The sequence below is a fragment of the Cavia porcellus genome, unplaced genomic scaffold (genome assembly GCF_034190915.1).
Source record: "Cavia porcellus strain 051 isolate PalLab524CR breed Dunkin Hartley unplaced genomic scaffold, mCavPor4.1 scaffold_5, whole genome shotgun sequence".
Classification (NCBI taxonomy): domain Eukaryota; kingdom Metazoa; phylum Chordata; class Mammalia; order Rodentia; family Caviidae; genus Cavia; species Cavia porcellus.
The window spans coordinates 92,779,440-92,802,225 of NW_026947488.1; the positions used below are offsets into that span (position 1 = coordinate 92,779,440).

General features: G+C 37.9%; 1 protein-coding gene across 3 annotated transcripts in view; it reads right to left on the bottom strand.

The window, feature by feature from the left end:
• Neto2 (neuropilin and tolloid like 2) overlaps positions 1-22,786 on the bottom strand; it is a 48,213-nt gene that overhangs the window by 11,932 nt on the left and 13,495 nt on the right. For 2 of the 3 annotated variants that reach the window (XM_063249298.1, XM_063249296.1), the window contains exons 2-7: positions 14,932-14,988; positions 11,983-12,123; positions 11,129-11,377; positions 7,518-7,562; positions 7,307-7,434; positions 1,864-2,092 (exon numbers count right to left, since the gene is read on the bottom strand). In XM_063249298.1, the coding sequence (XP_063105368.1) occupies positions 1,864-2,092; positions 7,307-7,434; positions 7,518-7,562; positions 11,129-11,377; positions 11,983-12,123; positions 14,932-14,988 (849 nt within the window). The remainder of the gene's footprint in view (positions 1-1,863; positions 2,093-7,306; positions 7,435-7,517; positions 7,563-11,128; positions 11,378-11,982; positions 12,124-14,931; positions 14,989-22,786) is intronic. The other variant, XM_063249297.1, reaches the window with a different exon arrangement.

Consider the following 22,786-nt stretch of genomic DNA (forward strand, 5'->3'; position numbering starts at 1 on the left):
AACCGGTTACCATGATGCACATTTTAAGAACCAATCCCTGACTGACAAGCCATTCTGCCTCTGTACCTCCTGCTTGTTTATCCCATACAAGCCAGAGGTTAGCGCCAGATATGCTGGGAATGATCCTGATCAGTGTTCATCGATATAAATAAATCCGCTCCAAACACTGGGTGTTGCTTTGGTGTTTCTGCTTGCTGTTGCAATATAACCAAAATATGCAAATAATCTAAGTAATAAGTGTATCATGACAATAAGACTAATAATAAAGAGAACTGTATATAAATAAAATAGTCTGCTAGAAATCTCTCAAAGATGTAAGGGCTGGCAATTTGGCAAATCCCAGGACTAGACAAATACATGTATATTAGGATCGAACAAATAAAATGCAAATTTGTGTTTTAGAGAGTCAGGTTTCTTACAGTAAGATAAAGTGCTCTTTGGAAATAAGACTTGTTCTATGGCTGGGGCAGGGAACCACAGCTGTGCCTGGTTTATCCAGAGCTGCCTAAGAGTAAGGGATTAAAAAGTAACAATTAGGCACACTGAAAGGATATGGGAGGCAAACTAAGCAGCTTCCCATGGCCAAGATGTACTCCTCTAGAGTTATGATAATAGAATACTTAAATATTCATAAGCTTATATTGATAAAATAACAATAAATAAATGAGGGGAAAACAGCTCTTTAGATTTTAGCAGAATTTTAATTAATATGCAAAGAAGGAAGGATGGTAACTAAAACTCACCATTAAATTAACACAAAAGTAACAACTTGGGTGTGACACATGGGAATACTCAATGAATAATAAAACAGTGAGAGAAAGAATACAATCTTAGACTTATTAAAGAGAAAGAAAAATAAACAGCTATTTTACATTGGAGAAAAATGGCAGATAGCACCTCAATGAAATGACAGAAATTAGCAATATTAGCAGTAAGATAAATCAGTATGATGTGCCCCTACCTCACTGACATGAAGCACTGAGAAAGGCACATCAACGTTGTGCTATTCTTGATGAGACACACACCCTCAAATGAGTATGAGAGCACATGAGACAGACTGGTAGACATTTTAGCACATTGCTGGTGAGAACTCTTCACGTGTCAAGATCGTGAAGACCAAGGAAGATGGCAGCTGTCACAGATAGAGGGGACGAAGGATCTTTGACATATGAATGCAATGTGGGAAACTAGGTCAGGAAACATCAATGGCAAAGCAAGTAACATGTGCTCAAGGTCTATAATTAGTTACTAATACTGTATCAATGTTAATTTTCATTTTTGTTTAATAAGATGTTAACATTAGGATTACCTGAATAAAGGTCATATGGGAATTCTGTACTACTGTACAACTTTCTGTAAGTTTAAAGGTTTCTTTTTTTTTCAAAAAAGAAAACAACAGATCCAAATCTTTGGTGCCCATCGTTTGGTGGATTCACTCACAATGCTAAATTCACCACTTTACTTTAAAATTAGAAAATCTTAAGAGAAAATATTAAGTCTCTAGCTTGTGCAATCCCATCCCTAAGTTGTCTAAACAAGAGTGGTGTTGGGACTGGGGATTTAGCTCAGCGGCATAAGCACCTGCCTTGCAAGCAGGCGATCGTGGGTTCGATTCCCGGTACCAATAAAAAATGAAAAAGACAAAAAAAAACAAAAAAAATCCCCACAAAACCAAGAGCGGTGTTGTGTTACAGTTCATATGTTAACATGTTTTCACCCATGACAGTTTCCTGAGAACAGGGATCAAAGACTTTTACTTCTACATGCTGTTACCTTTCTGTCACAAGTACATGCTAAAGGAGTATACTGTGAGTGAGTGACAGTACACAGAAGACCTCAGGGCTGTAGAAAGTAGGTACTTACGCTCCACAAAGGACGTAAAGAGCATTCTGAACCTGCTAAGCCGACTGCCTTCATCGGCCCACATTCGGATCACGCCGACTCCTGTTTTAAGCATCACATCATTAGCCACAGTGCTGCAGAACTTGGCTTTCAGATTTTCAATAGCACTACTTCCATCATAGACTGCAACAAAGTTTCTTTTGCATTCATTCGAGTGCTCCATTTGATAATCTAGAAATCTCAAATAAATCTGTAAAATTAAAACAAAAATACTGTTGTAAAAATCCTTTTTTTCAACTTCTCCACGTTCATAGTCAAAATGTCAGACTGAATTACAAGAGCCGAGACAAAAACAACAGGTGAAAGTCTAATAACTAAGTAGTTAAAAGAGCTAACGCTAATGGTCTGTTTCTTTGTCTAAATAATGGAACCAAGCATTAGGGAATGTAAACTTTTAATTTTGTCTATAAAGAGAAGAAACTTTTAAACTTCACACATTTTCCTCATAAAAACAATCTTATGGTACTGAAGAATCACTCATAGTTTTATCATTTTAATAGTCAGAGAGTTTACTTTAGTTTATATATTTTAAGATCCCAGTCTACAGGGTATGTAAGACACATACCTCCTGCTTTTGCAGGTGTTACACTTTTATAGCATCCCACAGTGCTGTCTCATCTACTTGCACATTTTCCTATTTGCCGCATACTTGTTTTAAGATTCACCCTTAACCCTTCTCTACATTTTCAGACAAAGCATGCACCATTAGCATCTCCCCTATTCAAAGTTCATAGGCAGTTTGCTAATCAAAATAGATTTGGTTCATGTTTGTTCAAAGATACCCTTTACTTCTGTACACTGTAAGTATAGTAGGAATTTAAATATTAATCTACAAAAGAGCCCACTAATAAAACAGGAATTGTTTGCATCGTGGCGAGACTCAGGAGCCTGTCTAGGGTTCTTGTGGGTCAGTTCTGAACCCAGGCAGGCCTAACTCCATTTTTACTCACTTACGTATGTCCTTGAGCACACATTCTGGCTTTGGATCCAGTTGTGCATATGTAACTCTACAACTAAATTTTACTGAGAGTAAAACTTTCCACTGAAGACATCTAATGGGCAATAACTTTCTAGCTGTTACTTTTGACTTAGAAGGCTTAGTAAAACAAAAACATTCCTCTGTAAAATACGTTGATGGCAAAATACTAAAAGCAATTAAAACTACAGCTTGAATTTTGACCAATTAACTTTAAGTTATGTGAAATGACCAGCACGCCATTTCTACAAGCATGGTAGGAAATAAATAGGAAACAGATTCTCCATTCTAAATGGTACAAAATCTTTGTGCATGTAGGCAGCATGTTTTTATACACAGATCACTGCTTCTCATTAATTTCTGCGTTATGTACGCAGCCAAAACACTCTGTTCATGGTTCTGTGGTGACAAATAATACTGTATCCTCTCAATTAGACTATAATGTCTCCAATGAGAGACTCTTTTGCTAAAAGTTACCCACCATAATCATTGCTCATAGTAGGCAGAAGTTACTTTCTGCTTTTCTTTTAATACAAAAAATCATGGTTATGCCTAAGCTTACAGTAAATACTTTTCAAGAGCATTTCTACTTTTAAATCAAGAGTTGAAGATAAATCATGACCATATAACATTTCTGTTGTGAATACAACTAAATATTCTAGTTGGAACAGGATCTTGCTATGCAGTTCAGGCTGGCCTTGGGCTCACTTTGTAGCACAAGCTCATCTTGAACTCACAACGATCCTCCTGCCTCAGCCTCCCAAGTGTTGGGAGTTCAACCAATTTTTAGAAAATATTCATAGCAGTATGAATGTGACAAAGTGTGGAAGGGCACAAAGTACTCTTACACCAGTTGGCACGGAAAGACATGCTCATTAAATGCCCTTGGCCTCTCAGCCTACACCTGTGTCCCAAACAGGGAAGCAGAAAGTTACCAGGGATTAAGGGGAGAGTTTGGTCTCCTCCTCTGCAGACCAAGCAGAAACCTGGGTTCTCCTTGGAGTGGAATGCTCTATTCATGACAGGTGAAACCAGTGGGTAGAGCCTTAGCAGACGCCCACCAGTGTCACTAAGCTGACCCTCCTCACTTAGCCTTAGTTCACTGTAAAGGGCCTGCTCTGAATTTCCCCAGGCTGACAGCTTTTACAATGGATTCAAACACTTTTCCCAGCTCGTTCAGAACTCTAGTGGAGCAAAGGCTGTTATTTACTTGGAATCTAAGAAGACCCCAACAAACGTGAAATGAAATCTTAGAAATCTACTCCCATTATGGAAAGGCCATTGATGAAAATGGAGTAAAACAATTCTGTGTATTTTTAAGTATATATTAATAATTGCTTTCTTCTGTATATTTATATAAGTATTCTGCACGTTTCCCTTCAAAATCACGCATTTACTAATTTATTTCACCTTGGGTGTGCAGGATTACAGTGGTCTTTAACTTTCCTCTCTAAATGTCTCTGCTCAGTGGTAACACTGATGTTGCTGGCAGCTGAGTCAGATACCCTGCAACTGTGGGGGAAGACAGACACCTCTGCTGTGTTCCAGACCTCAAGACAAAAGATCAAACAAATGCACCCATATCCTAAGGGTAAGAAGAGCCAACATTCTAAATAGGTCTCTATCACCCCGAGGAAGCCAGGAGTCACCATCCCAACCCCCCACAGGAAGAGTCACTGCTCTCTAAGCATACTGGCTTGCTATATGATTCACTTCCCCATTTGTCCCCAGTTTAATCAATTTTACCTGAGCAATAAATCTTTTTAGTTAGCCACAGTTCTGTCCCACCTCACGCCTACCTTGCAAGTTCCTATGTTTTCCCAACCTTAGACCTGTTTCACTTTGTGATTTTGCTAGAGACAAGTCCCTTAAAAACACAGGGTCCTTGGCAACCCACTCAAGACCTGTTCTGTGTCTTTCTCTCAGACAGAAGCTTTCTTTCTCTCAATAAATATATTCTGCTCTTCACCTTCGTTGTTCCTAAAATTCATTCTCTGACTTTAGAGAACACAAACTCGTACCAGACATCTAGTAGGTGCTGTACACTAGCAAAAAGAGCTTCGTTATTGCTTGTCATGCTTGTGTTATGCCAAAGTATCTGTAATGTCACCTACCTACTGTTCTATATGCGTTTTTCCCCTCTCTGGATGACCTAATTGATATGTTAATCAATGCTCTCCTCTGTAAAGAATTGTGAATCCCTGGGAACCTAACCTAATTGATATGTTAACCATTGTTGCCCTCTATAAATAACAGATGTGGTGCTAAAATAAGCTAACAAAAGATTGTTAATGACTGTTAGACTACTCTACTCTCTGCTAAGGAAAACAAAGGTTTTCCTCATTTCCTTAGCAGATTTCCTGATCAATGCCCATAACCCCTTACTCTGTAAACTGTGATATGTACATAAAGGCTGCAAGCTTTGAGGATGACACACAGCTTTTGCAACTTCAACTGCACTGTGTTGCTGGGCCCAGGATAAAATAAATCAGCGCTGCTTTAAACAATATGTTTTTGCCTCATTTTTTGAGCATGAGTTTGGGGACTCGTTTGTGGATTACAAGAGTAGGTTCAACTTTCTTTCCCCAATGTCCCTTGGGCTGGGAATAACAAAACACCCGCCTAGCAGGCATGAGGCCTTGGGTCTGATCCCCAGTGCCACAAAACCAACCCACCCCACAAAGAACACACCACAGTACTGGGCTGTCTTTGTAATGCTGGGATTGGGGTTCTAGTATCTTTCACAGAGAAATCTTTATTTCCTACCAAGTACTTTATAATTTTACATTTTTGTATATAACCTGCTTTAATTTCTGTATAAGACATTAGGTGTAGGTGAAGGTTCTTTTAAAAATTTCCAATGTGCATGTCAAATAGTTTAATTTCTATCTATTGAGGCTATCCTTTCTCCACTGAGCTGCCTTTTATCTGTTAAAACCAACTAACCATATTGTACAACCCTCGCCTCTGGGCTCTTTCTTCTCTTCCACTGATCTATTTTTGTTCTCTTGTCAGTACTATTGTCTTGATTATTAAAGCTTTTTTTTTACTTTTCCCTTTTTTACCGGTACCAGGGATCGAATTCACGACTGCCTGCTTGCAAGGTAGGCATTTTGCTGCTGAGCTAAATCCCCAGCCCCCTAAAGCTTTATAGTAAATACTGAAATCAAGTGACCAGTCTTCTGCCTTTATTCTTTTTCAAAAATTATTTTGGGTTTTATAACTCCTCACCTATCCATTAAATTCTAATATATTTTCATACAATTTTAAAAAATGTAACTTTTTTTGGGGGGGGGGGAGACAGGGTCTCACTACATAGTCCAGGCTTTTTTCAATGCACTTTGTAGCCCAGGCTGACTCTGAACTCCTGATCCTCCTACCTCAGCCCCCCAAGTGATTACAGCAATGTGCCACCACGCCCAGCAATGATGGAATTCTGATGGAGCTGTTTTCAACTGTATACATCAATTTTGGAAGAAATGAAATTTTAGTATTGTAGAGACCATCAGTACACATGCCAGATGCCTGTTTCCATCTGAATTGGTCTCCGGAGTTTTTCAGTTTACAGGTGGTATGTACACTTTTTAATGGGGAGTGATTTTTAAATGGTACTGTTTTAACTTTGAACTCCAGCTGGTATTCCTAGTTTACGATGATACAAAAAATTTTGTGTTGAAATAAACATACTTATTTGTTCCAGAAGGATTTCTGGATAATGTTTGGAAATTTTTAACTATGCTACTAAGCTATATCCCAGCCCCCTGTTGTTCTTGGCAATGTGTCTTTAATGCATTAAGTTTTTAAAAATGTAAAGATTAATGTATTTGTCAATTAGCCTTTGTGTGTACTAAAACTAATTTTAACTGTTGATATTCCCAGTATGAATTAAAAGCAAAAATAGCAACCAATCTAATTGTGTCAGAATAATTTTAAAACACTTCCTTGTAGTATTTTTCAATAAAAGCTCTACACAGTCAATGGCTCTACATGCCAAACAGTAAGAACGCAGAAGTAGGCTCAGCATATTTGTATTTTTTTGAAGCCACTGCAAATAGAATTGTTTCCTGATTCCTTTTTCAGCTATATAGAAAAAGTATTGATTTTTAAATGATTTTGCATCCTGTCAACGTGTTTATATTTTGCATGGTTATGACCAACTCTGGGACCCTCAAGAAGACCTGCCTTGATTTCACTTGTTAGACAAGTTTCACTACATTGCCCAGGCTAACCTTGAACTCATGATCCTATTCCCTGTGTTTCCACCAAGTAGCTGGGACTATGGGAACATTCAATTGTGCTTGGTTAATTTTTAAGCTATAATATCAGTTTACATATTCAACAAATATAGCCATGAGTCAAAAGTTAACAATTATAGAAGCCATGTCATATTATGTTTTTTGAAATGACTCAATACACAGCAATCAATACCTTAGCTTTTGGAGTAGCTTTAATTGTCCAAATGCAATCAACTGCTTGGCCTGGTTTTGTTTTCTCTTCTTGTTCTACCTGACTGGAACGCACTATTCCATCAGCTCCTGACAGCTCAAACTGGCAATCTAGAAAGAATAAATGAATGATGTTCAAAGGAAAATAAAACTGATCAAATATACCATGGGGAAAAAGAGGTAATATACTAAACCTGGGATAGGATTTAAAATACCTCCTAGGTAAGTAAAGTCTGGATCTGTAACAGAAAAAAGAAGATAGTCATTGGGACAGGTATCTTAGGGCTTAACATTTTAAGATTTGTCAAACCTTCATTTAACAGCAATGTAAAAGAAGCTTTTACTGATATAAACTGTATGAACTTGCTTAAAGAATCATTTATGTAATGATAACACTTATACTTCACAATATCATAATTATGTTAGCAACAGGAGCAGCTAGTCCACTAACAGATGAACAGGTAAGCTGGGCATGGGCTTTTAACTTGGGGGGCTGATAGAGGAGCACTGCCGAAAGTCTGAGGTCTGGTATGCAAACCTGTGGCAATTCTCCTACCCCAGCTTCCGGAGTGCTGGGATTATAGATGTGGGCCTCCATGCCTGACTAAGGCTATCCTTTTTAAACTTTTAGCAGAGAAATGTCAAAAAAGATTTAAATCCTAAATGGCACAGAGGTGGGGAGTCATACCAGCTATCTGGAAAATTAATCAGATTTTTTTCATACATAGGCAAGAATTGTAAGATATCATAATTGCACTAATAAATTTTCCCTAATTATCTCAATTACTAACTTTGCACCATCAATTGGTTTTTCTCTAAATGTGTCATTCCCTAGGGAAATCTTATAAACATGACTTTAAGTAAACACAGACACAGCTATACTTTATGCATACCTTTTATTTTAACACAAAGTATTTTTCTTTCCTTAGTAATCACTGCAGAATCTGTGCTGCATTACAAAGGCAACATAACACAGCAGAAAAAATTGCCTAGAGAACTGGAACCCAGTCTTGGGTTTGCCACTGTGAAGTTAATCACTTCACCTCTCACTGTGTTTCCTCATCCCTAAAATAGGATATTACATATTTCTCATAACACTGTTAATAGCATAAAGTTAAATAGAACAATGTATATAGAAACTCTGAAGTAGTATCAATTATAAAGGATGAAAGTGTAGAAATCCTAAGCATTTTGTAATGTCCATGTTTTAACTATGTAGCCAACTGTCACAGTTTCTCTCACGACATACAGAACTAAGAGTTTGAAAAGGAGCTACTTTTGCTCAAAGTCAGCATCTTTGAGGTTTTAATTTTAAAAATTATTTTAAAATATTCAAACAAGAGCACCATTTTTGTTGTCTTTTTCTTTTAAGCAGTCTAAATTTATCTGTAAAGATTTTAACTTGTGTAAGATTTTGCAATAATGTCTTTAGGACACAAAAATTTATCAATTACTTGATTTAGTTAATAAAAATCGAACAACTGACCAATAATCCACATCAGTTATTTTATTTTGGGGCTTTTCTTTTTGTCTTTCTGAGACAGAGTTTTGCTATGCAGTTCACGTTGGCCTTGAACTCACTTTGTAGCCCAGGCTGGTCTCAAACTCATAATGATTCTCCCGCCTCAGCCTCCTAGAACTGGTACACCCTGGGCTGGGGGTGCTAACAATATGCCATTCACTGCTGGTTCATTGACTGTGACAAGTGCACCATTTGCGTGCACATTTACAGCAGCAGGGGAGGGAGGCGGCATATGATTCCTTTCTGTTCTATTTTGCTGTGAACCTAAAATTGCTCTAAGAACTAACATCTATCAGACAAATTTTACTTTTTGGAAATATCCCAGCATTTAGCAGATAAATACTGGCACAAAACTGTATTTTAAAAACACAATTATTCAATTATATTAACTACACAATTAACAAGTTTTACTGTGACATGTCCCTACACAATGTCAAATCCACCCTCTCCTCTTCCCTAACAGTCCTTAAGGAGCAAAATTACAGATTCCAAAATGTTTACTGATAGTGATAGAAAGTTACTTGTATTTTTCAGGCAAACAAAAAACTGAAACAGGTAATGAAGGTGTATGTAACACCTAAGCAGAAAAACCTGAAGAGAGACACACCAGACTGCTAACACTGATTTTATACAGAGGGTAGTAGATTATGAATGTAGCACTTTCTTTTTACTTGGGTCTGACTTAAATTTTTTCACCTACCAAATTTCTTACAAGAAAAATAAATAAAAGCAAAAAAAAAAATAGTTGCTGTATTAAGTATTTTTTTTGGGCGGGACAGGGTCTTACTATGTAGTTCGGGTCACTTTGAACCCGTTATATAGCTCAAACTGACCTTGAACTCATGGTAATCCTCCTGCTTCATCCTCCCAAGTACTGACACTGTTTGGGCCACCACATTGGCAAGTTTTTTAATTAATTAATTGATTTATTTTTATCCTGTTAAGTTTGCAAGCTTTGGACACAATAACAAGAACTTCTGTTTCTACCTGGGACACCTATACTTTATACTGGCTAGGGTTTTACAGCTCTGAGGGATTAGGTAAATCAGAGTGGTAGGCAGGTAGTACAGCAATAATGTAGTAGGCTGAACAATTACCCACCAACTTTATCTACACTTGTATTACCTTAGGTCAACGATGGCCAACTTTTAGAGCTTCGGATGATAAGAAACAGCCCATTGTGGCACATAGGGCATAGGTTTGCCCCACTGCCTAGATGGTTAAATAAAAGATTGAATAATACATTAGAAGGGAAAAGACGACACTGCTAAGGATTTGAGATGAAAAAGAGATATGAAGACTGAAGCCATGACTGTAGCAATATGAAGCTACAAGAGACCACAGATTCCCCTTACTGTCCTACGAGTGACTGAGACCCTGCTTGGATTGGGAACTTTGGCCTCCAAAACCACGAGAAAATATGTTCCTGTTGTTTTAAGCTGCCACATTTTTGGTAATTAAGTCATGTGCATCTTAGAAAATAAGTACAGTAACAGTGTAACCATTTTACCAAAACAACAGCAGCTATTATACCACTGTCCTAATGGCAAATCTCAGTTACAACTCTCCAAGTGATACAGCTATTAGGTGGCTGAGAAAGGGTTCAAACCTAGGTCTTTAACCTCTAGATGCAGAGCAGTGTGTGCTCACTATTTTCACTCAAATGAGGAATTAACTCAATTAGCCTAATGAAACAAACCTGTCAACCGATAGTTTTTGTAGGTACTATGAATAAACATTATTTTTATGTTGGCCTGAAGCACGTGCTGTACAGCATTTTTAACACTGAGAAAATGGGGGCTGGGGATTTAGCTTAGTGGCATAAGCGCCTGCCTTGCAAGCAGGCAGTCATGAGTTTGATCCCTGGTATCGATAAAAACGAAAAAGACAAAAAAAAAAAAAAAAAAAAAAACCTGAGAAAATGGGTCGGAGATACAGCTCAGTGGCACAGCACCGGCTCAGCAAGCACAAAGTCACAAGTTCAATCCCTAGTACCAAAAAAAATCCCAACACACACACACACACACACACACACAACAACCCCCAAACAAACAAACAAACAAAAAACTGAGAAAATATGGTATCACGATATGCTCAAAATTTAAATGATATGGAAGCATTTCCAATTTTTTATTTTTATTTGTTCATACATTGATTTTCTTTTGATCTTAGTAACTTCTTTAGTGTCTTGATTTAACCTTGCCAAATTTTCTCTTTTCTGTCCTTAGGATTCTAAAAACAGAGTGAGAAGCACAATCACTGAAAAGGTAACATACGCTTTACCTGGAATAAATGAGTATTTTGCACGAAATCCCAGTCCTTCAAGTTCTTCATCAGAACTAAACTTAATCCACATGAATCTCCCTGTTGATCTAATTAATGGAGGGCTTTTCATGCCACAGTAGCGATCTATAAGAGGAGAAAAACCAAATGGCCCATCTCGAACCTCCAAGTGATCAAACCGACATTCAAATGATGGTTCTATATAATAATGTTCATCAAAGGTCAGCTCTATTCTTTGACGTGGAGCAGCTATAAAACAAAGAGAAGCAAATCAGGACAGTAAGAATAAGAATACACTAATACAATGACACAAATGATTGAATCAAAACTATTGCTCTGTTAATGCATCATAGGTAAGGACTGTAATGGGAATTATACATCATAAACATCACATTTTACATTAATAATAGTTTACTTGTAGAAGTAGGATAATCTTCCTTTGGTATAAACTGTTTATTAAATGTACTTGATTAAAATTGAAATGTTGAAAAGCTACTGCTTAATGAGTTGATCAGATATATGTATCATGAAATATACAAAAATAAACAAATGAAAGGAGCCTACTAAAGTACACAGAAATTTGCATAGAGCCTAGTAAGAGATGTCAGTAAGTTTAAGTCTTTATCAGAAGTTTTTCATATATGCCTGATACACTTAACTGAATTTTATTTGAGAAGATTCAAAACTCCATTAAGTTTCAATATCATTTCGTTAGTTAATACTTACCACTACTAGAATTTAATTCAAATCCATGTTTTATTTTCAAATTGCTTTAACCAGAATTTTACAAATGTAGTTAGTTTTACAATAAAATAAAAATTCACCCAATAAAAGAAAAGAAAGTGGCCAAATACCTTCCAAAATGTAGATACATTCCTTGTTTGGTGGATATGAATCAGGATAATTTGGTGAAGCAAAATGACCCCCATTGCTGGTTCGAACCCAAATGCCACACTGAGTTGCAGGAATGTGCTTGATCCCAATATTTTGTCCATCTAGCAAAAAAAAAAAAAAAAAAAAGCATTTAAAACACAATTACTGCAAAAGAGAATAGCATTTTTCTCTTTCCCCCAAACTTCCCAAACAATTGTTCATTCTGTTACACACACACACACAATTGTAGAAACCAATGCCATGGGCTGGAGATTTAGCTCAACGGCATAAGCACCTGCCTGGCAAGCACAAAGTCATGAGTTCAATCCCCAGTACAAAAAAAAAAATCAATGCCAAAATTAGCACAATGAATTGAGTACAGCAGAAGGAAAAATAAAACAAACAGAAAAACAATTTGTAAAATGCACTCCTGGAAAAACTTGCTGCTAGGTGACAACCTGGCCATATAAGGGAATAGGGAAATAAAATGTTTTGTGGGAGAATCTCATAAATCAGTAAAATCTAATGAGTTCTATTCTGATATTAAAAATAAAAGGATCTGTGGAGTTGTTATGGTATCTTTATATTTAATACAGAAGTCAAATAAGATTGAAGATTGCTGAGAGATTTTAAAGATTATAGTTGAACATACATATAGCTCTCTCATGTCAATTCTACTTAAACAAGAGTGAATTTTTTAAAAATACCAAGCCATAAGTAGAAAGCGGTAGATATAATAATATCTAGCACTACTATAAATATTATGAGTAGTTGTACATAACCCTGGCCTTTCATTTTATTTATTTAGGTACCAGAGATCAAACTCACAATCTCATGCTTGCCAGGCAGGTGTTTGTGCCGCTGAGCTAAACCCCCAGCCCAAACCTGGCCTTTTAAAATAAATGAGTCTGAAAGAAAATAAAAATATGGGTCTGGTTATAGTCAATTTGGTTTCATATATCTTTTCCTTTTCCATCAATCCTAGGCAGCTACTGCTCTATCACCACATCAGAAAACTGGAGATAATTTCTTTGGAGAAAGTAAAACAGGGTGACTGGCCTATGGGATACCAGATGCAGCTGAGTGTGAAAATACCAAGGAAACAGGAAGATTACTACACAGTATGCTTGCTTCTCCTACTGAATCTGCCAAAAGCTACCTGGAGGGTGAGTCTCTATGAGGGAACAGATAGGTACTTTTCTGGGGAGCCTTTTTACCCTAAGAAAAGATCAACATGCACACCCTATGGGCTCCCAGTGTCAGGCAATTTAACAGCAGGGCCACAGTAAACAGTTCTTATCTAAACCTGCAGACAACTAACTAGCAGCTTTTCAGTATCCTTAATACAGAAGTAGACATTGAAAGACAGAGGGCAATATGAAAACACATCCAAACAGACAAACAAAGCAACTCTAGGGAAACAAAGACTATGTATAAAAGTCATTTAAAAACAAAAGAGTAACAATGCATTCTAGAGCTTTCATTTAAACTCTGGGAAAAAACCGATGTCCAGATACTCTTTAAAAAATGCATACTCAGAAAATAAGAGTGCTTCTACAAAGCAGAAGAAACTGAAGGTTAGAGTAGAGCTCAGGTCCTAGGCCAATCTGATTTGCTGCATGTGGTTAGAGGAAGTTTTACTGGGATGTTTCTACAATCTTGATTTGCACACTGTCTAGTTACTTTCACACCACAGCAGAAAGCTGAGCAGATGTTCCAGAGTGTATGTGGTCTGCAATGATGTAAACACTTGTTATTTGATCCTTTACAGAGAAACTTTCCTAAATTTCAGTCAGTGAATAAACTTGGCCATAACCAAATAATAAGAATCTCTGAAAATGCAGAACAGAGGAAAGAGAATTAAACAAATTAAAGCAAAAAATTCCTAAATTTAAGGCAGAATTCATAAAGACCAATGTGTGGCTTTCTAGTGATTTAATTAGAATTGTCATATAACTATATTGAGAAGCACCCTTCTCAATAATGTAAATGCAAAAAGAACATTTGTATGTGAATGGGAGTGGACAGCAGGAGTATCAAAGAGCTAAGTCCTTTTCTTCCATGGTTACAAAATCAGAATCTAGCATTTAAAACTGAGAGTCAAGAAATAGCAAGCAGTATAGGGCTGGGGAGTTAGCTCAGTGGTATAAATACCTGCCTGGCAAGTGCAAGGTCATTAGTTAGATCCTGGTACCAAAAAAAAAAAAAAAAAAGGCAGTATAGCATGTTACTCAAAGACAGGAAAGACAGTATCAAAAGAGTCAACAAAAAATAGCTATTTCCATGGACTAGGTAGGACAGCAGACTAGGACAGGAAATTGATTTTTCCCGATTATTTGGTACACTTTGATTTTTATCACATGTATATGTAACTGGTGAAAATAATGTAATAATTTCTAATATGAAAATATAGCTCAAAAACCACATCTATTAATCTTTTTTCATAAATTGGGACAATTAGGATAAGGCCAAAGGGCTCTGAATAACATACCAATAGAAATGCTTCATTTCTTTACATTGAAAAAAGGGCTTTTTAAAATTTTTCTTGTGGGCGCTGGGGATTTAGCTCAGCGGCATAAGCGCCTGCCTTCCAAGCAGGCAGTCGTGATAAAAAGGAAAAAGACAAAAAAAAATTTTTTTTTCTTGTGACAGAGCATGAATCTCATTTAATTTTTGGACATAATCCACAGTGTTGCCACGAGTTATCTATAATGTCAATTTTAAAAAAACTTATAGGTCAAGATTTATGTCAACAATTTACTCTAGGTAATTGCTGCTAAGCCCAGTTAAATTGAGGCTGACAGGTTGACATAAAAGCCTTCGGTCACTGAACACCCCAGAGGGACTGTGGGTCTAGTATTCAAAAGTCACAATCTTCTCCAATAAATTATGCCACTGTCTTGAACACGTTAGCACAGTAAGTACTTTACCTTGGGTCTTTTGGGCCACAGCGATCCCTTCCACTACAAGTACTGTTATTAACAACACTAGAAAAACAAAACCAAAAAAAGGTTAAAAAATAATTATACAACACTTTAATCCTGTAAGGAAAAAATCAGACTATAATGAAAGATCAGCTAAAATCACTATTTTTTTTTTACTTATATTCACACTCAAGACTTTTTAAAGTGTTAAACATTACATTCTACTTGACCCTTAAGTCAACCCAAGATGAGATGTAACTGATTATGTATTCATGTATACAAGTGCTAGAATATGGTATTGGAAGTGTTTTCTAACCTGAAATAGTTTTTAAAAAAACAGACCTTTTCTGTTTTGCAAACATAACCATTCCTCTACTTCCTGTACTCTGGCTCAGAATGTACATGCTGATGGCCAGTACGGCCGTGTGCTGTGTCAGTGAGTGTTCAGAGACTACCCAACTTGTGAGGGCCTTTGGGCAGAAGGAAGGGGCTAGGACACCTACAAGTCACGTGATGTTTACAGTCTTGCATTGCTATGTGCATGTTGCAAATGCCAGCTATACCTGTACACTGAAGCATTTCTCACTTTAAACAACACTGCTGTGACCTAGCTGTAAACATGTTGTTACAGTTTCTGTCTGGATGTCTCCCCAAAGCCTCAGGCTGCCCTGGTGGGGTGGGGGGCTGTGCTCATCAGAAGTGACTGAATCTATAGTTTGTGAGGGAGTCATTGTCTAGTGCTGATTATGGGCATGAGTGCTACACCCACCCTAGGTGGGTAGTCTGCATACAAAACAAGGGACAGGAAGTCTTCTCCTGTGCTCCTCACTTTATGCTCTGTTGTTTTTGCTGTTTTCTGCTGCCCTCTGTCATGTGTCACTATGCCTTGAAGCCAATAAAGTATGGACTGGATCTTCCACAAACTATAAACTAAATAAACCTTTCCTCCTTTAACTATGGCTGTTGGGTATTTTGTCCCAGCAACAACAAAGAAGTAATCAACACAGAATTTGGTACCAGAGAAGTGGAGTCGTTGCTGTGACTATACCTGACCATGTGGTTCAAAGCCTTTGTGAATGGCTTGTGGGGAGAGTTCAAAAAGGTCTGGAGATGTTGCCTGAAAGAGTAACACTGGAATTCCTTAGGCTGTTCTGTATGGGAGATTCTGGTCAGAGCTCAGAAGACCAGAAGACCAGTAAAGACCAGGTTCAAGAAGTTTCTGCTGGGAAGAACTTCATTAGCTGCTGGACTCCAGACAATGTGTGTTATGGCTTTGCAGAAAGTTTGTTTGCGTTTTGTTCATGTCCAGAGGTTTTGCATGAGCCTGAGATTAAGGGCAGCAGACTAATAAATCTAGCAGAAGAAATTTCAAGGTGTTTTAATGTGAGGCTATGGCACAGCTATTGTTGGGGGCCTTTAGCCAGATTTATATTAAGAATTGAGAGCAAAGAGCCCAGCAGGATGATATAAAACACTGTGAGTTTGGTCAGAAAAAAAGCTCCAGTAAAGCTGTAGACTGCAAAGATAAAGCTGAGAAGACCTCAATTACTGAGAAGGAACAGAATATGAAAGATGGCCCATAAGCATCACAAGAAGCTCAAAACTGCAAAAGTAAAAAAGAGGAGAAAGCTGCAGAGTACCATGTTGAATGGTGGCAGTATAGTGAATTTGTTCCTCAAAATCAGCTTCAGGCCCAGCAATCCAGGCATTGAATCTCTACAGCCAAGAGAGAAGAAAGCTGGCTACTGCTCCAGTTGGCAGCAGACCTTGGCATCATCAAGGTGGCACTAGTTTTAGACACATATATAATGTAAGAGTTCCGAGGTTAAAAAGGCTTCCACTCCAATTTCAGAAGAAAGCGTGGGAGGCCAGACAGTGTGCCCAACAGGGCAATGTGTGAACCTGTTAGGGTGAAGCCAAAGGTACAGTGGAGACCCCAGAAGTTTGGAGAAGCCAAAAATGTGGATCATCTAAGAAAACCTGCAGGAGGGAGCAAAGTGAGCCCGAAAGAAGTCATAGGAGCTGCAACCACCAGAAGTGCCACAGAGGCAAAGCCACGCAAACCCTCTGGAGCTCACAACTTACCATAGATTGCTTCGGATGTCCCACACAGAACTACAGCACTTAATATTTGACCTGATGCAGTTTGCACTGCGTTGGTCCCAAACCTCTGTATCCTCCTATTTGTACCTTCTGGAATGGTAATGTTTATCTTGTGCCACTGAATGTTGGAAAGGTGTAACTTCATCCATGTAACCTATACAGGGGCTCACAGTTAAGAGTTTGCCTTTAATCTTGGAAGAAACTTGGGACTTCGACTTTTTAGCAATGTTGAAACTGTTAGTTCAAGAGCATAATTACATGGTTTGTAAAGGCAGTTATAGAATAACGAACTTAGAGACACGTTATAGCAAGTTAAAATCAAATAGTCAATGCTCTGTCAATGCTCCTGCTCCTGTCATATAAACACTGCTGAATTCAGTCAGCCTTGACTGTCCGGGTCCACTGCTTTTCTTCTGATAATGCTCTGGGCCAGCTTGACTATTCTCAGCTTATGTTTCCCTTAATAAGAAAATGTATTGCTTCTACCTGGCTACAAGGACTTTGGTTGGGGTGAAGTAACATAGTCAGATACTTTTAACTCTGTTTGCTCCACTTGAATCCCTTCCCCTCAGCCCCAGGATGCTCCTCTGTTATGATAAACAATTCCTTTTAAACAAATATATTTAGAGTTAGCTTACCTGATAATATATGGCTTAATTCAGTCCATGTAACCAATCACATAATGCCTTGTAATTCCTGTCTATAAACTGTACTTAAACTGGATTCAAAGCTGGCTCTTTGCTAGTGATTTGGTCATGGTCCCACTAGGCAGCTGGTGTAATAAACAAGCTGCCTTCTAGATTCCTTGGTCTGAGTCCTCCATTTGGTTTGACATTGGTTTTTCTGCAACATTTGGATTTTTGCAACTCATAGTGATGGACTGTCTTTTGTATAACAAATAGATAACAGCTGTTGAGGGGCCAATGGGTAGAATGTTATGATGTCTGGAGGTTCCCACAAAGCTTCATGCAGTCATGGGGCAGGTTTCTAGAATTTGCGCTTGATTATGAGTGTGAGAGCTGCACTCACCTTAGGGCAGGCAGCCTACATGCAATATAAGGCAAAGAGTCTGTCATGGTTTATGTTTGTGTCCCCTAGGCCTCATGAGTTTGCATTGTGTATTTGTGATTGGTTCATCATCTAGTGCTTGGATTGATGGTGTCAGTGCTCCACCTACCTAGGGGTGGAGCCAGGATGTGATGTAATGGCAGGAAGAAGGTGTGTCTTTCTCTTTGCTGGTTCGAGCTTGCTGTTTGCAGCCGCCATGAAGCCCAGCCATGCCTGCCTGCCTTGCAGTCAACTGAGTGTAGACTAAAACCTCCAAAAACTGTAAGAAATAAACCTTTCCTTTCCCAGCTTTGGGCTTCAGGTATTTTGTCTCAGCAACGAGCATAAAGTAACTAAGACAGAGTCTTTGCTCCATGTTTCTGCCTTTTTGCTTTTGATGTTTTTGCTGTCTTCTGCTACTATGAACTGTTGCTTCTCTGCCATGCCACCCTGCCTTGGAGCCAGCTAATTATGGACTGAAACCACAAACTATGAGCTAAATAAACCTTTCTTTCCTAAATTTTGGGTGTTGGGTATTTTCTCAGCAATGCAAGAAAAGTAACCAACATAAACACTGATTTTTTAAGTATGTAGTCTGAAGATCTAAACTGTTTCTTTAACTTTTACTAACAGTACACTCTTCATTCCAATGAGAACTGTACCACCAGCCTGTACAAACTACTGTAAGAACAGGAAGTATAGTCACTCAGTCAATAAGGACTTACAGAGTATCTGCTAAAGAATAGGCACTGAGGATACTCACGTGGAGAGAGAAATGAAGCAGCATAGTTGAGTATGGACTTTAAGAGACAGATTCATTTGGGGTGGTTTTGTCTTTTACTGTGTGAGGCATTTTCAGCCAAGTTTACTTAGTACATCATCCCAATTTTGTAAGTGTAGCACCAACTTAATTGGTTGTGAAGATTAAATGAAAGACATGCATGGTAAATTGTATTGTATGTGCCAGATAACCTACTAAATGAATGATGTCAGGAATAACTAGCTTCTATGAGGATTCTATTTGTCAAATGCAATGTACAATAAAAGTGGAAAAGGGATTTAACAGAAGGAATAAAACATATGGGAAACAGAGTAGGTGACAATTCTTCCTGCTGGTAGTGAAGGGGACCAGAATGAAGAACACTTCAGAAAAAAGGCATATTCTAGCTGGGCCTCAAAGGAGAGACAAAAGAAATAGTTTAACATGGGATGGCGCATGAGCACTAATCTACAGATTCTAGGGAACTCTGAGTAATACAGCATGGCTATCACGTGGAAGGGAATGATGGGGTAACAAGTTAAGAGATTGTAAAGTCTCTCTCTCTCTCTGTTTTTTTTTTTTTTTTTTTTTTTTTTTTTTTTTTTTTTTTTTTTTTTTTTGGTCTTTTTTGAGACAGGGTCTCGCTGTGCAGTTCAGGTTGGCCTTGAGCTCACTTTGTAGCCCAGGCTGGCCTTGAACTTGCAATGATCCTCCTGCCTCAGCCTCCCGAGTGCTGGGATTACACGCGTGAGCCACCATGCCTGGCATAAGATTGTAAAGTCTTGAATGCAGTGCTGAAGAATGTAGATTTTGACTATAATGAGAAAGTGTTGTTTTTAAATTAAAAGTGATACAATATCTGGGTTTCAGACCAACAATCCTAATGGTTATGTGGCATCCAAGCTTTTAAAAAGAGGGTAAGGTCATTTAAACACAAATGATGTGCTGAAGCAGAGCAGTGATGGTAGAAAGGGAAGGAAGGGAGATAAAAGACACAATTCACATGTAAGCAACTGTGATTGGAAACTAGGACTGCTTTTGTTGCATCCCACAGATTCCAGTATACTGTATCTGCATTTTTGTTGGGTTATAGATATTGTCGAATTTCTTCTTTAAATTCATCAGTGACCCAATGGTTATTCAGGAGAGTAATTTCCATGTTTATGGAGTTTTTGCAGTTTCTTTTGTCATTAACTTTCAATTTCATTGCATAATGGTCAGATAACATACATGGACTAATTTCAGTTCCTTTGGGTTTACTTAGGTATGTTCTATGTAGTATATGGTCCATCTTAAGAGAATGTCCCATGTGGAGCTGAGAAGAATATATATCCTGATGCTGTTGGATGGAACACTGTAAACATCTACTTGTTTACAGGTTTGGTTCAGTTCTGGTATTTCTTTGCTGATTTTTTTGTCTGGTTGATCTATCTCTTTGTGATAATGGATTAATAAGGTCCCCCACTACAATTATTATTGCTTATTTGATTTTTTTCCTACCAGTATTTGTCTTACATAGTTAGGTGCTCCCTTATTTGGTACATTTATAATTATCTCTCCCTCTTTATGTTTTTCTCTAACAAGTATGTAGTGACCTTATCTCTTTTAATTATTCTTGGTTTGAAGTTCACATTGCATGCAAACAGAATAGCTACCCCTGCTTTTTTCTGGGTTCCTATTGCATGGAGTATTGTTTTCCATCCTTTGATTTTCAGGCTATGAATTCTTTTTGAGTTAAATGTGTTTCTTGTTACATCATATTGTTGGATCTTGTTTCTTGATCTACTTAGTCTATTTCTTTTGATTGATTGGTGAATTGAGCCCATTTACATTGACTGTTATAACTGAGATGCACTGGTTTGTCTTTGTCATGTTATTTTCCTGCTGCTGGTTCCCTGCTTTCCTCCTCTGTTTACCTGCCTGGTGTCTTCTTTCTGTTGTTTCTCTTGAAATTGTGGTCATTTTTATCTCTGTCTAAAGTATCTTTCAGTACTCTTTGTAGGGTCGGTTTGCTGGTCATGAATTCCTTCTGTTGTTCTTTGTCACAGAAGTATCTTATTTTTCCATTACTTTGATAGATAATGTTGCAGGATACAGCAATCAGGGTTGGAAGTTGTTTACTTTCAGAACTTGAAATACTTCCCTCCAAGCTCTTCTTGACTTGAGGGTTTGTGGTGAAAAGTCAGCTGTTATTCTGGTGGGTTTTCCTTTATAGATGATCTGTTTTCTCTAGCTTTTAATATTCTGTTCTTGTGATGAATTTCTGGGATCTTGATTACTATATATCTGGGTGTAATATATTTTTGTCATGGCTAACTCAAGTTTTAACTTACCTGGGTCAGCTTCTTTTCTCATGCTTGGGAAATTTTGCTACTACTTCTACAAACAGTCTTTTTATGTCATTTGTGTTGATGCCTGCTTATTCATTGATACCTATCAGTCTTATAAAGTCCTTTTTTTTGCATCGTCTTGTAGCCTTTGAATTGTTACTTCCTGATTTTTTATTTATTTATTTATTTTTTTTTTTTTGAGAGAGAAGGCCTTGTATGTAGTTCATGCTGGTCTTGGGCTCATTTTGTAGCCCAGGTTGGTTTTGAACTTTTGCAACAATCCTCCTGCCTCAGCCTCTCCAATGCTGGGATTAAAGAAGTGTGCCACCATGCCCAGCTTCCTGATCTTTTTCTCTTCTTTTTGAAAAAGGGCCTCACTATAGAGTTTAGCATGGCCTTGAACTCACTTTGTGCCCATGCTAGTCTCAACTTTCAAGAATCCTCTTGCCTCAGCCTCCCAAGTGCTGGGATTACAGGTATGTACCTGCGCGCCCGGCTCTCACTTATTATTTTTAAGCGATCTTTCATGATCCTGGATCCTGCCTGGAAGGTATGGAAGGTTATCTTCAGTTTTGTTAAAGTGTTTTGCCAGCTTTCAATGTAATTTTTAGAGATCTATTTTTCTAGATATATTTCCTATATTGGCTCCTATATTGGTCATTCAAGGTTTCCATCAGTTTCTTAAGCTCCTTTATTTTTTTTATCCATGTCCACTCTAGATTTGCCAAGCAATTATTTCATTATGGTTGTTATTTCTTTTTTTACCTGAGGGTTTTTCTGATCTGATTTTCTCTACAGTCTCATGGATATGTATCTTTACTTTGATTGCTATGAATTCAGAAATTTTGGTTGTCTTCCTTTCTTCGTTCGCGCATTTTATACTGGAGTTGATCTGGGTGAGCTGGAGGTCTGAGATTACATTTTGCTTGTGCATCTTGTCATTTTCTATTTCAAAAAATTTTGTTTTCTGTGCTGATCCTTTGGAAATTCTTGTAGGCAGCTATATCACTAATATCTCTAGGAAGAGTCTGTTTTTCATGGATGTCTTCTGTAAGTAGGGTGTTCTTTATCTGTGTCTGTCCCAACATCCTACCTTCCTAAGAGTGTGATGCTGATATCTGTTTAGCTCGGTCCCTGGTCCTTCAGTGAAGGGGTGTGATTACCCTGGAGCATCACAGTACTGTTACAGAAGGGAGAACTGATTATAACAAATATGACATCCCAGATAAAGTAGAATAATTAGCAATCACTGTATAAAGCACAGTTTAGAAACTGCCAACTGTGGTAACTATTACTTCTGTACCTGAAACCATAGGAGCAAAGTCTAGTTATATAACAGACCTGATCCTAAATCGAGAGTTTATATGCAAAGTGCTTTCCCTTGGTAGAATGGTTTTACCCTGTGGTGGGGAAACTTATGAAGGAGAGTGGATAAAACGAAGATAACTGAAAAGTGGAGCAAGGCAGCAGGGCAGAGGATGATCATGCTAGGTACAGAGGAGGGCAGAAGAGAAAGAATGGAGTAAGCTAGAGCCTGTCTAAACTTGGCTGCTGGGTTTTAGGGATGGAACTAGTTTTCTGCGGCTGGAGTTCTCTCTAGCTGCAGAAAAGGGAAGAAAGA